This window comes from Antechinus flavipes, chromosome 2, assembly GCF_016432865.1.
Source record: "Antechinus flavipes isolate AdamAnt ecotype Samford, QLD, Australia chromosome 2, AdamAnt_v2, whole genome shotgun sequence".
Classification (NCBI taxonomy): Eukaryota; Metazoa; Chordata; class Mammalia; order Dasyuromorphia; family Dasyuridae; genus Antechinus; species Antechinus flavipes.
Genome location: NC_067399.1, coordinates 229,708,938 through 229,723,351, shown reverse-complemented (window position 1 = coordinate 229,723,351; position 14,414 = coordinate 229,708,938). Strand labels below are relative to the sequence as shown.

Genomic DNA, 14,414 nt, shown 5'->3' with positions numbered 1-14,414 from the left:
GTTGGGACTTAAAGAAATGAGAAGAGCAGAGAAGGAAGGGAGAGCACTCCAGGCATAGGAGACAACCAGAGAAAATGTTCAAATCTGAGAGATGGAGTGTCTTGTAGAATAGCCAGAAATCCAGAGTTACTGGATTGAAGAGTGCTTGTTGGGAAGAACAGCATAAAAAAACTGCGAAGGTATGAAGGGGGGGCTAGGTTGTGAAGGGCTTTGAATGTCAAACAGCATTTTGTATTTAATCCTGTCAATAATAGAAAACCACTGAATGGGTGAGATCTCTGATAAGACCAGATCCTCATTTTAAGAAAATTATTTTAGTAGATGATAGGAGAATGGATTGGAGTGGGGAAAGATTTACTATATATTAAAAAAATATTTCTCTACCTCTCTGGTATAATTTTATTTACAAAGTCATATCATAAACTGCAGTGTTGGTTCAGAGATTTTTCTGAATCCTAAACCTGTGCTTGGGGTAAAATTTTTAGTTTTTTACCTCTATGATTTCTGCGTTATAATAGATGTGTTTGGCAGTAATAACCTATTATGTGAATTCAAAGAAGAGATGTTTCTCACCTAATAAATTTGATAAAGCATGATGGGGGATAGGCAGTAAGATTGAAGAGTTTGGGACTTCCACTTCTCAAACTCTCCTATGCACAGTCTTATTTACTTTGGAGACTTTGAAAAGAAAGACCAGTCAAGCTATAAAGACTGCTTTCCTGCTAGTATAAAAATTGCAAAATGAAGTAATCTGTCTTTTATGTGTGTTTGGTATTTGGGGTTTTTTAAAATTATCTATTGCATTTGAATAGTTTGTCCTAAAATTGAATTACATAAAGTAAGATATATTCTGCTGTTAACACAATTGCGATGTTTGATCCTCTATAGGTAGATTAAGCATATATAAAAATACACTTAATATTTGACATTAATGAGATATATTTAGAAATTGCATGGGTTATATTTAGAAATTACATGGGTAAGAATTAAAAAGTACAATTGCTTCATTACTCTATATTGGTCTCTAAATGTATTTAGTATATATTGCCAAATTGATAAATAAATGAAGTGATTTTCTGTGTAAGATGATTTGGAAATGCATATAAGTGAATTGATTTTATTTTACTGGCAATAAATTTGTTTTAATTTAAAATTCATAATAATGTTTATGTTATTGTTGAGCTTTGGATTTTCCTTGTATTGATTTTTATATTGATTTATTATGTAAGAAATACTATGTATTTGGAAAAATGATTCCTAGAGGGTGTTATAATTTTATCCTTTGTAATTAAAGTTTTATAAACTATTAGGATTGTTTTCAAAATCTCATTTATTGGATTTTTTTATTTGGTACTTATGATCATTTCTTCTGGAATGTTTGGCTAACTGAAGTCTGTTTTCTGTTAATATAAATCCACTTGGCTAAAACTTGACTAACATAATAATAATAATAATAATAAAGGAAGGTTTTTTGATCTTCTTCAGATAAGAAGCCAAAGGAGAGTTTGCATTTCCCAAAGTGATTTAGTTATTTGTGGAAAGATTTACTTAGTTAACTATTTGATTTTAAGCCTTTAGTTGTCTATGTGACATGCAAATAAATCTTATCCTCCTCATTCCGCCATCCCCAAATAGCCCATTGAGACATTTTTTAAATGTAGTTGTGTAGTTGTTAGAATTTTGCAAGCTTAGTGTTTAAATTTGTAACTTAATCTGCTTACTATTTGTTCTAACTTTGTTTAGCCTTAATGATATTGAAGGATGGGACTGTGAATTTGTCTTTTTTAACTTTTATAGTCCAAATGAATATACTAGATTGCAATCTGTAACAGAATTTATTTCTCAGGCTGATGTAATTTCCTCTCTAAAAATTTGTCAGAAATTTCATACCTATTAAATACACCATGACTAGCTGGCATTTATACTAGGAATGCAGGGCTGGTTCAATATTAGGAAAACTATTACCATAATCGACCATATCAATAACAAAACCAACAGAAACATATGATAATCTCAATAGATGCAGAAAATTTTTTTTGACAAAATACAGCACCCATTCCTATTAAAAACAGTAGAGAGCAAAGGAAAAAAAGGAGCTTTTCTTAAAATAATAAATAGCATCTATCTAAAACTTACAGCAAACAGTAATTGTAATGGAGAGTAGCTGGACATATTCCCAATAAGATCAGAGTAGAAATGAAGATGCCCATTATCACCACTTTTATTCAACATTGTACTAAAAATGTTGGCTTTAGCAATGAGAAAATAAAAAGAAATTAAAGGAATTAAATAAGCAATGAAGAAATAAAACTATCACTCTTTGCAGATGATGTGATGATATACTTAGAGAATCCTAGAAAATCATGCAAAAACTTCCTGGAAAAAATCCACAGCTTTAGCAAAGTTGCAGGATATAAAATAAATTTACACAAATCAGCATTTCTATATTTTATTATCAAAACCCATCAGCAAGAGATAGAAAGAGAAATTCCATTTAACATTGCTGTAGACAAAATAAAATACTTGGAGATCTACTGCCAAGACAAATCCAAGAACTATATGAACACAATTAAGAAACACTTTTTAAACAAATAAAGTCAGATAGGAAAAATGTTAGCTGTTCATGGCTAGGCCGAGCTAATATAATACAAAGGACAATTCTGTCTAAATTGATTTACCTGTTCAGTGCCATACCAATCAAACTGCCAAAACATTATTTTACAGAACTAGAAAAAATAATTTAAAAATTCATCTAGAAGAAAAAAAGGTCAAGAGTATTGAGGGAATTAATGAGAAAAAAAAATACAAAGGATGGTGGCTTAGCAGTACCAAACCTAAAATTGTATTATAAAGCAACAGTAATCAAAACTTAGCACTGACTAAGAAATAGTGGATAAGTAAAATAGATTATATATCCACAACACAATAATCAAGGTTTATATAACAATCAAGTATTTGAGTAATCCCCAAACTCCATTTCCTGGAATAAGAACTCACTATTTGACAAAAATTGCTGAGAAAACTGGAAAATGATATCAGAAACTTGGCATAGATCTACATCTCACATCCCATACCAAAATAAGGTCAAAATGGGTACATGATTTGTATATAAAGGATGATACCATAAACAAATTAAGAGAACAAGGGATAATTTGCTTATCAGATCTTTGGAAAAGAGAGGAATTTATGGCCAAAGATGAACTAGAGAACATAATGAAAAGTAAAATGGACAATTTTGATCACATTAAATTAAATTTTTTTTGCACAAACAAAACTAATAGAAACAAGATTAAAAGGGAAGTACAATGCTGGGAGAAAAATCTTTACAGCCTGTATTTTTGATAAAAAGTCTTATTTCTAAAATATATAAAGAATTGTATCAAATTTACAAGAATACAAGTCATTCTCCAGTTGATAAATAGTCAAAGGATATAAAGGCAATTTTTAGATGACAAAATTAAAGCCATCTATAGTTATATGGAAAAAAATGTTCTAAATCACTATTGATGAGAGAAATACAAATTAAAATAACTCTAGGGTACCACTTCATGCCTCTCAGATTAGCTAAAATGACAGGAAAGATAATGATAAATATTGGAGGGGATGTGGGAAAACTGGGATACTAATGCATTGTTGGTGGAGTTGTGAAATGATCCCACTATTCTGGAGAGCAATTTAGAACTATGCCCAAAGCGCTGTAAAACTATGTATATTCTTTGACTCAGAAACGCCATTACTGGGTCTATAAGGAAATCATAAAGGGAGGAAAAGGAACCACATGTGCAAAAATGTTTGTAGCAGCTTTTTTTTGTGATAGCAAAGAATTGGAGAATGAGTAGATGCCCATCAGTTGGGGAATGGTTGAACAAGTTGTGGTATATGAAGGTAATAGAATATTATTATTCTATAAAAAATCATGAACAAGCTGATTTTAGAAAGGTCTGGAAAGATTTACATGAACTGATGCTGAGCTAAGCAGGCACAACCAGGAATACATTGTACACAATAACAGCAATAATATGTGATGATCAACTATCAAAGACTTGGTTCTTCTCAGTGGTTTAGTGATTTAAGACAATCTCAATAGACCTTTGGACAGAAAATGCCATCTGTATCCAGAAAAAAAAAAAACAAAACACAACAAAAACTTAAGGAGACTGAATGTAAATCAACACATGCTAACTTCGCTTCTTTTTTTCTGTTTTTTTTTTTTTTTTATCTTTCCCATGGTTTTTCCCTTTTGCTCTGATTTTTCTCTTCCAGCATAATTCATAAAATAATGTGTGTTAAAAATAAAATACAAGCAAACAAAAATAAAGAAATTCCAAATCTGGTTTAGGGTTGATTTTCTACATCTGAACCTGTTCTTAAGTATCATAAAATCTAGATTTTTATTTCTATAATTTTTATATTGTGGTAGATTTATTCAGAAGTAGTAACACACCACCTGGGCTCAAAGAAAATATATTTCTCCCATAACCTAGAAAATGAATTCCTCTTTTAATCTGGATGTTGTTAAATTATGAATTGAGCTGTTAGAAAATGTGGTCACAATGTTTAAAAACTGTTGAATATTCAATTGGGCATATTTTACTTTAAAATGAATAATCATAACTTGCTATTTGGGAAAAGTACAATAGACCTTTTGTGAATTCTGTTTATTTGTGAAGTTTGTTGGGGACTTACCAGGTTTCTTGGGACCTTCTTTTTAGGAGAGGTCATAAAATCTTATCAGCCTTGCTCATAGCATCTTATTTTTAAATAGTATTTTAATTGTTTTCTAATTATATGTAAAGACAATTTTAAATATATTCATTTAAAAATTTTTTGAGTTCTAAATTGTTTCCTTCCTTTCACACCTCTCTCCCTTTTCTAAGATGGTAGGCAATTTGATATAGATTAAATATGTGTAGTTCTGTAAAACATACTTCCATATTACTCATGTTGTGAAAACAGAAACAGACCCAAAGGGAATAAAATGAAAAAAAATAAAGTGAAGATAGTATAATCTGCATCTAGATCCTATCAGTTCTTTCTTTGGATATGGATAACATTTCCCATCGTTGAGTCTTTGGGAATTATCTTGGAATTATTGTATTGCTGAGAAGAGTGAAATCATCCATAATCAATCATAATACAATGTTATTCTTACTATGTTCAATATTCTCCTGGGTCTGCTTGTTTCACTTTGTATTGGTTGATGTAAATCTTTCCAGGTTTTTCTGAAATCCTCCTGCTCATCATTTCTTATTTGCTGATGGCACATTGTGAAATTCTAAAGCACTGTGGTGGTTTAATAAGAAACTAAGAAGTCTCGCAGCTAAAGTGAGGGGACTTAAAAGTTTGTTTCATTAGAAGTGATTTTTATCTAATTATTTGCTCACTGATTATGAAAATTATAGAATTATACCTGGAATAGTATGTATTGAAGTTACACCTTTAAGCCAATTTTGTCTTAACAGACCTGAGATTTAAACATTTTATATTTGCCTAAAAGGTAAAAAAAATGAAGTATCTTAAAATATGGATATCTGTCAGCATGGCTACAGTAGTAAACATTTTTCTGAGTTTTAATAAACTATTATTCATTGTATTTATGTTATCACAAAATATGGTTGTTTTCTTAATTTTCTGTTTTGTAGTCGCTCTCTGATAATATTGAGGCAAAAGGGCTCATTTTATTAGTTAAATCCTCACAGACAGTTAAAGATTCTACCTTCAGCCTATTGGTTGGGATTTTTGGTTTTTTTTAGCCTACTGTTGTATGTTCAGTCATATCCAACTCTCTGTGATCCCATTTGAGTTTTTCTTGGCAAAGATACTAAAGTGATCTGCCATTTCTTTCTCCAGCTCATTTTACAAATGAGAAAATTGAGGAAAATAGGGTTAAAGTGACTTGCCCAGGGTCACACCGCTAGTAAGTGTCTAAAGCCATATTTGAACGCAGAAAGGGATGTCTTCCTGAGTCACTTTGTCAATTGCGTTATACATGTTGTGTACAAAGTTCAGGTAAAAATCAGACTTCCAAGAAAATATTTTAATGATCTAGAAAAAAATAACAACAAAATTCATATGGAAGAACAAAAGATCAAGAATCTCAAGGAAATTAATGAAAAAAAAAAATCAAATGAAGATGGCCTAGCTGTACCTGATCTAAAACTATATTATAAAGCAGCAGTCACCAAAACCATTTGGTATTGGCTAAGAAATAGATTAGTTGATCAGTGATAGGTTAGGTTCACAGGAAAAAATAGTCAACTATAACAATCTAGTGTTTGACAAACCCAAAGATCCTAACTCTTGGAATAAGAATTCATTATTTGACAAAAACTGCTGGGATAACTGGAAATTAGTATGGCAGAAATTAGGCATGGACCCACACTTAACACCATATACCAAGATAAGATCAAAATGGGTCCATGATTTAGGCATAAAGAATGAGATGAACATAGGAGAGTTTCTCTCTCAGACTTGTGGAGGAGGAAGAAATGTGTGACCAAAGATGAACTAGAGACCATTATTGATCACAAAATAGAAAATTTTGATTACATCAAATTAAAAAGCCTTTGTACAAACAAAACTAATGCAAACAAGATTAGAAGGGAAGCAACAAACTGGGAAAACATCTTCACAGTTAAAAGTTCTGATAAAGGCCTCATTTCTAAAATATATAGAGAATTGACTTTAATTTATAAGAAATCAAGCCATTCTCCAACTGATAAATGGTCAAAGGATATGAACAGACAATTTTCAAATGATGAAATTGGAACTATTACCACTCATATGAAAGAGTGTTCCAAATCATTATTGATCAGAGAAATGCAAATTAAGACAACTCTGAGATACCACTACACACCTGTCAGATTGGCTAAGATGACAGGAAAAAATAATGATGAATGTTGGAGGGGACGCAGGAAAACTGGGACACTAATGCATTGTTGGTGGAGTTGTGAACCAATCCAACCATTCTGGAGAGCAATCTGGAATTATGCCTAAAAAGTTATCAAACCGTGCATACCCTTTGATCCAGCAGTGTTTCTACTGGGCTTATATCCCAAAGAAATACTAAAGAAGGGAAAGGGACCTGTAGGTGCCAGAATGTTTGTGGCAGCCCTGTTTGTAGTGGCTAGAAACTGGAAATTGAACGGATGCCCATCAATTGGAGAATGGCTGGGTAAATTGTGGTATATGAATGTTATGGAATATTATTGCTCTGTAAGAAATGACCAGCAGGATGAATACAGAGAGGCTTGGAGAGACTTACATGAACTGATGCTAAGTGAAATGAGCAGAACCAGGAGATCATTATATACCTCAACAACGATACTGTTTGAGGATGTATTCTGATGGAAGTGGATCTCTTCGATAAAGAGAGCTGATTCAGTTTCAATTGATCAAGGATGGACAGAAGCAGCTACACCCAAAGAAAGAACATTGGGAAATGAATGTAAACTATTTGCATTTTTGTTTTTCTTCCCGGGTTATTTATACCTTCTGAATCCAATTCTTCCTGTGCAACAAGAGAACTGTTGAGTTCTGCAAACATATATTGCATCTAGGATATACTGTGACATTTAACATGTATAGGACTCCTTGTCGTCTAGGGGTCAGGATGGAGGGAGGGAAGGGAAAAGTTGGAACAGAAGTGAGTGCAAGGGATAATGTTGTAAAAAATTACCCTGGCATGGATTCTGTCAATAAAAAGTTATTAAAAAAAAAGTTCAGGTAAAGACAAGAGCAAGAAATATGTAAAGATTTAAATTCTCTGAACTTTTAGGTGAATTATGAGTTCCTGTTTTGATGGACTTCTTAGAACTTTGTTGTTTTTAAGATTAGCTCCATAAGATTTAAACTGTTTTTTCACTTGACAAACTTGTTATTGGAAGAACCAAATTTAAGAGATTCTATTAGGCCTCACTCAATTGTATTAATTAGCTAGTTTTAGCAACATTACCTAAAGTAATACAATTGACTTGGAACTAGGAAGATAGATCTACTGAAAGGAACATCTCTGCAGAACTGCTGTGGGAATTAGACTTCCAGAATTTTTGATGGAAAATGTTTCCCAATGTTTATAGATAGTCCTCTGGGCATAATGCCAAATTTCTCTATAGGGAGTGGTTGGATCATTTCACAATTCCACCAACAATGTGTTAGTGTCTCAATATTAAATATGTTGTGAATAAGACATAAAGGGTGATAACACAAGCAAATTAGAAGAGCAAGGGATAGTTTACCTATCAGATCTGTGGAAGAGGGAGGGGTTTATGACCAAAGAAGCACTAGAGAACATCATGAAATCAAAATGAAGAATTTTGAATACATTAAATTAAAAAGTTTTTGCACAAACAAAACTGATGCAGCCAAGATTAGAAGAGAAGCAGAAAGGTAGAGATGAAAATTACAGCCAGTGTTTCTGAAAAAGGTCTCATTTCTAATATATATTATAAAAATATGTCATTCCCCAATTGATAAATGGTCAAAGGATACGAACAGACAATTTTCAGATGAAGAAATTAAAACCATTTCTATTCATATAAAAAATGCTCTAAATCTCTATTGAATAGAGGAATACAAATTAAGCAACTCTGAGATGCCTTTCATATCTTTCAGATTGATTAAGATGTTGGAATGATAATGATAAATGTTGGAAGGGATGTGGGAAAACTGGGGTGCTTAATACATTGTGGATGAAGTGCAAGGATCCAACCATTTTGGAGAACAATTTGGAACTATGCCCAAAGGGCTATAAAACTGTGCATACCCTTTGATCTAGCACTGTAACTACGGGGTCTATATCCCAAAGAGATCATAAAAGAGGGAAAAGAACCCACATGTGCAAAAAATATTTGTAGCAGCCACTTTTTGTAGTGGGAAGAAACTGGAAATTGAGCAAATGTCTATCAATTGGGGAATGGCTGAGAATAAGTTATGGTCTATGAATGTAATGGAATAATATTAGTCTATAAGAAATGATCAGCAGGCTGATTTCAGAAAAGCCTGGAAAGACTTACATGAACTAACTTACATGAACTATTGCTGAGTGAAGCAAGCAGAACTAAAAGAACTTTGTACACAGTAATAGAAACATTATATGATGATCGGAGGGAGGGAGGGGAAAATCAGAACAGAAGTGAATGCAAGGGATAATGCTGTAAAACATTACCCTGGCATGGGTTCTATCAATAAAAAGTTATTAAAAAAATTATATGATGATCAACTGTGATGGACTTGACTCTTCTCAACAATATGATATTCAAGCAATTCCATTAAATTTGAGATGGAAAATGCCATCCATATCCAAAGAGGGAACTAAGGAGACTGAATATGGATTGAAGGATAGTATTTTCATCTTTTTGTTTGTTTGTTTGTTTTCTCATGGTTTTTCCCTTTTGGTCTGATTTTTCTTGTACAACATAACAAATATGGAAATATGTTTAAAAGGACTGCATGTGTTTCACCTGTATCAGATTACTTGCTATCTTGGAGAGGGAGAAGATGAGGGAGAGAGGAAGAAAAATCTGGACATAAAATCTTACAAAAATGAATATTGAATATCATCTTTTCATATATTTGGAAAAACAAATCATATTTAAATAATCATATTTAATGATTAATTGTATATTTGGAATGTGTTACTAGGAACAGGTTGTACCAAGGAAATCTTAAGTTATTTAATGTTGTTGATTGTTTTTATATTGTTCTTGTTTTACTGTGCAGTGGATAGAGCATCTATCTTGAAGTCAGAAAAGACCTGAGTTCAAATTTGATCTCTGACACAACACTTACTGTGTGACCCTGAGCGAGTCATTTAACCCCAATTGCCTTGCAACAACAACAACAACCAAGTGTGTATGTTTGTCTACAGAGGCAGGAATGTATGCCCAAATTCTAATGTAGATATATCAATTTATAAGTGAGAAGTATTATACTTCTCTATGATCAAAATGAGGGAAACTGTAATGACAATCTTTCATTTTCCTTTCATTCTATTTTATTGTGCCATTTCTCCTGGAACATTTTGGTTAACTGATGCTTGTTTTCCCTTAATATTAACCTCACACACATCAAAAACAAAATTGATAGTATTAAGGGAAGATTTCTGACATTTCTAAGATAAATGAGAGGAAGATTGGAGATACATCTTTAAAACCTCTCCCAAACCTCTGACCTAGCTTTTGGTTATTTTTGTGATATGTAAATCTTTCCCTTTTCATTAGCTCATTGTGACTTCTTTAAAATGTAGCCTTGTAGTTTTGTAAATGTAATATTTGTAAACGCAGTGTTTAAACCTATAGCTTAGTCTGTTTTCCAATTTGTTCTTAGTTTATTCAACTTTAATTGACGAAAACTTGAGATAATGAATCTGTTTGACTAGGCCTGTGTGACCTTTATGGCTTAGGAGGCCGTAAAAATTGTTCTTATATGTGAAATAATTATTTTTTATGATCCACAAGAGTACTAAAGGACTCATGAATAAAAATGCTATCTGTCTCCAAGAAAAAACTGATGAAGAACAGATTAAACTATATATATGTATATATATATTTGCCTTTCTTTTTGTTTTTTTTTTTTTGCAACATGGCTAATGTAGAAATATGATTTATGTGATTTTGTATAGTGGGAATCATATTTCTTGCCTTCTGAGTGATGGGGGAGAATGGATGGAGGAAGGGAGTTTGGAAGTGGAAACAAATATTTTTAAAAATTTCTTGTTCTATTTAATGCAATTTTTCTCTATAAACTTCAGTCTTGGTTTGGAATTATTTTTCTGAATCTTGAACCTATGCTTAAACATAATAAAACCTAGGTCTTTTTTACCTTTGCAATTTCTGCATTGTAGTAGATTTATTTGGCAGCAGGAAGCTACTCTATGAACTCAAAATTGAAATATTTCTCTTATAATACTGGAAAGGACCATCTATACCAACACATTAATTTTACAGGTGAAATAAAAACTTTTAGGCTCCAAAGAGATTAAATGACTTAACCACAGTTGCATAGGTAATAAGTGGCAGAACCATGATTCAAATCCAAGCTCACTGATGTGCTTTTTCAAACAAGTTGTAAGTTCCTAAGGCTGGAAGAGTATTTATACTTCTTTATCTCCCATTGTATCTATCAGACTAAGTAGGAGCAGTCAGTTAATCAACAAGCATTTACTAAGTTCTTACTGTTGTAGGCACTGATATATACACACATACATACATATTGGCAGCATACATAGCAGCTTTTCTTTGTTTTCCCTTAATTTTTCCAATTAATAGGGATTTATTTTCTTTTCCTTCTATCCTCTTGCACCTTTCTCCTGCAAAAAAAGAAACTCTTAAAACAAATATGCATTGTCAAGCAAAACAAATTCCTGTGTTGTCCATGATTAAAAATATGTGCTTCATTCTGTAAATATAGTCCATGACCTTTTTGTTAGGAGGTGTCAATCGGTCTAATAACAATAATGTTTTATTAGAGTATTACTAGTTTTCCTGGTTCTGTTTGTCTTATTTTGCATGCAAGTCTTCCCAGGTTCTCTGAAAGTTTCCCTTTCATCATTTATTACAGCAGAATGATATTCTATCCTATTTATATGTAGTATATATCATATATTATATGTGATATATATCATAATTTATATTCCATAATGTGTTCAGTCATTCCTCAATTGTTGTTTACTCTCTTAGTTTCCAATTTCTTGCTACCTTAAAAAAGAACAGCTACACCTATTGTGGAACATATAAGACCTTTGATCTCTTTGGAGGTGTTGGCTTACTAGTAGGATCCCTGAGTCAGTAGGTATGCATAGTTTTGCAGCTTTGGAGACATAGTTCCAAATTGCTTTCCAGAGTGGCTGGGCCAACTTGCACCCCAGTAGCACTACATTAATATATCTATTTTCCAGCAATTGCCCCAACAATTGTCATTTTCCCTTTTCTTCAACTTTGCCAAATTTTCAATGAATATTAAATGAATAATAATAATAATAATGCATGTTCTCTGCATGTGTATGCATTTATGTAAACATGTGTATTTATGTTATATGTATGTGCATACATATACATGCACAAAAATACACATGTAGATTTCCTGAGGGGGGAGCTCAGAGAAGAAGCCAGACTAGGGTGGATGGTAACAACGAGAAAGAGAGAGAAGCTTAGTGAGAATGGGGTTGATATAGATCAGCCACAATTTGGCTCCAACTTCCCTTTTTAGACTGATTATTCACTTTCACATACTCTTTGTTCCATACAAGCTCATTTTCTGGCCTTTCTTCTTGCTTGACCTTCTATCTTTCATTAGCATTCCTTTGTAGATGTTGTCTCCCATGCCTGGAAAGTAGTTCTTTTTACCTGTGCTTCTTGGTGCACCTCTCCCTCTCTCTTATGCTTGCTTTTTGTAATTTTACAACATTCTTTGATTATTTTGTGATGGTGGTTATTTCCACTTATATTGTTGGAGTCATTTTTATTGTTTTCTTGGGGTTTTTTGATTCATTTTGTGTTAGTTCACATAGGTATTTTCATGTTTCTATGTATTCATCATATTCATCATTTCTTTTTTTCCTTTTTTATTGTTTTATTTTTCTGGTTATGCATGTACAGTAATTAATTTTTAAAAATATAAATTTCTTTATGAATCATGTTGAGAGAAAAATCAGAACAAAAGGTGAAAATCATGAGAGGAAAAAAAACAGAAAAAGGGGGATGGAGAAAGTGAACATAGCACGGTTGATTTATATTCGGTCTCCACAGTTCTCTCTCTGGATGCAGATGACATTTTCTTTCCAGAGTTATTGGGATTGCTTTGGCTCACTGAACCACTGAGAAGAACCAAGTCTTTCATAGTTGATTATGACATAATCTTGCTATTACTGTGTACAATGTATTCCTCGTTCTACTTGTTTCTCTCAGCATCAGTTCGTGTAAATCTTTCCAGGCCATTCTAAAATCAGCTTGTTTATTATTCATCATTTCTTACAGCACGTTTATATTCTCTTATATTGATGATCCATACCTGCCCTGCTACCCATGCATCTGAGACTGGCAAGATATCTTGAGTTCGGGAAGTTCTGAGGTATAATAGGCTAAGCCTCATTGGATGTCTGCACTAAGTCAATCAATATGGTGAGTTTGGGAAAGGTAGGGAGTGGGCAGAGGTGCCAAGTTGTATAGGGAAGGGTGAACTGATGTAGGTTGGAAATAGAATGGGTCAAAGCCCATGTGCTCATCAGTACTGAGATTGGGCCTGTAAGTAGCCTCCTATATTGCCAACCTGGATGAGACCTGGGCTTTTTTTATATACATAATATTCAATTTATTCTTGTAATTTGGTTGGCCCTTTCCCTATTGATGGTAATCTTCTTTATTTTGAGTTCTTTGGCTACCAAAAAAAAAAAAAGTGTTGCAATAATATTTTGGTGTATGTAGGGCTTTTCTTTTTATCAATGACCATGCTTAAAAATAGAATCTTTCAAAGGGTATAGACATTTTAATCACCTTATTTACAGAATATCAAATTGCTTTTTAAAATGGCTGTTCTAATTTACAGCTACACTAACAATTTATTAGTTTGCATATTTTTTGGCAACCTTTTTTGCAACCACCTACAATAATGACTATCATCTTTCTTCATCTTTGTCAATTTGCTAGGTAAGATGAAATCTCAAGGTTGTTTTGAATTGATTTCCTGTGATTTGGAGCCTTCTTATAGTCTTTAACAGTTAACAATTAATTGTAAACAGTAGTTTACAATTCTTATTTTAAGAACTGTTAGTATTGTTTGATCACTTCTCTCTGGCAAATAACTTTTGAACTTATAAATTTGTATTAGTTTTCTATGTTTCTTGGTCACCAAATTATTTGGAATAAACTTGATATAAATGTTTTCTTCCTTCCTTCTTTCTTTCTTTCCTTCCTTCCTTCCTTCCTTCTGTCCTTTCTTCATGCAGGTAGACTGCCCCACCCCTCAGTAGATTATTGCAGTATTCCAGGAGTAAAATGATAAAAACCTGCATCAGAATCACAGCACTTTCAGAGGAGATACGGGAACATATACCAGTGATTTTTGCAAAGACAAAATTAACAGGCCTTGACAACAAAGTGGATATGAGGAGTGAAAGATAGTGAAGAGTCAAGTATGAATCCTAGATTATGAATTTGAGGGACTGTGAGGATAATATTCCTATCTTAAGTAATAGAGAAGATAATGAATTTCATTTTTGGACATGATGAGTTTAAAATGTCTACTGGGCATCCAGTTTGAGATATCTGATTAGAAATCACAGAAAAGTAGAGATAGGTTAGGTAGATCAGAGAATCCTCAGTATGGAGATGATAATTAATTCCTTGGGAACAGATGAGATTATCAAGTGAAGTATAGAGTTCTCCACTATAAAGGTATAGAGACCCCAGGGCAGCATT

The 14,414-nt window shown here is 32.7% G+C and overlaps 1 protein-coding gene across 3 annotated transcripts in view; it reads left to right on the top strand.

Moving 5' to 3' along the window:
• FAM178B (family with sequence similarity 178 member B) overlaps positions 1–14,414 on the top strand; it is a 170,837-nt gene that overhangs the window by 22,343 nt on the left and 134,080 nt on the right. For 2 of the 3 annotated variants that reach the window (XM_051976416.1, XM_051976417.1), the window contains exon 2: positions 12,975–13,118. In XM_051976416.1, coding sequence (XP_051832376.1) covers positions 13,116–13,118 — 3 coding nt within the window. In that variant the 5' untranslated portion in view covers positions 12,975–13,115. Of the gene's footprint in view, positions 1–12,654; positions 13,119–14,414 lie in introns of those variants that run through there. The other variant, XM_051976418.1, reaches the window with a different exon arrangement.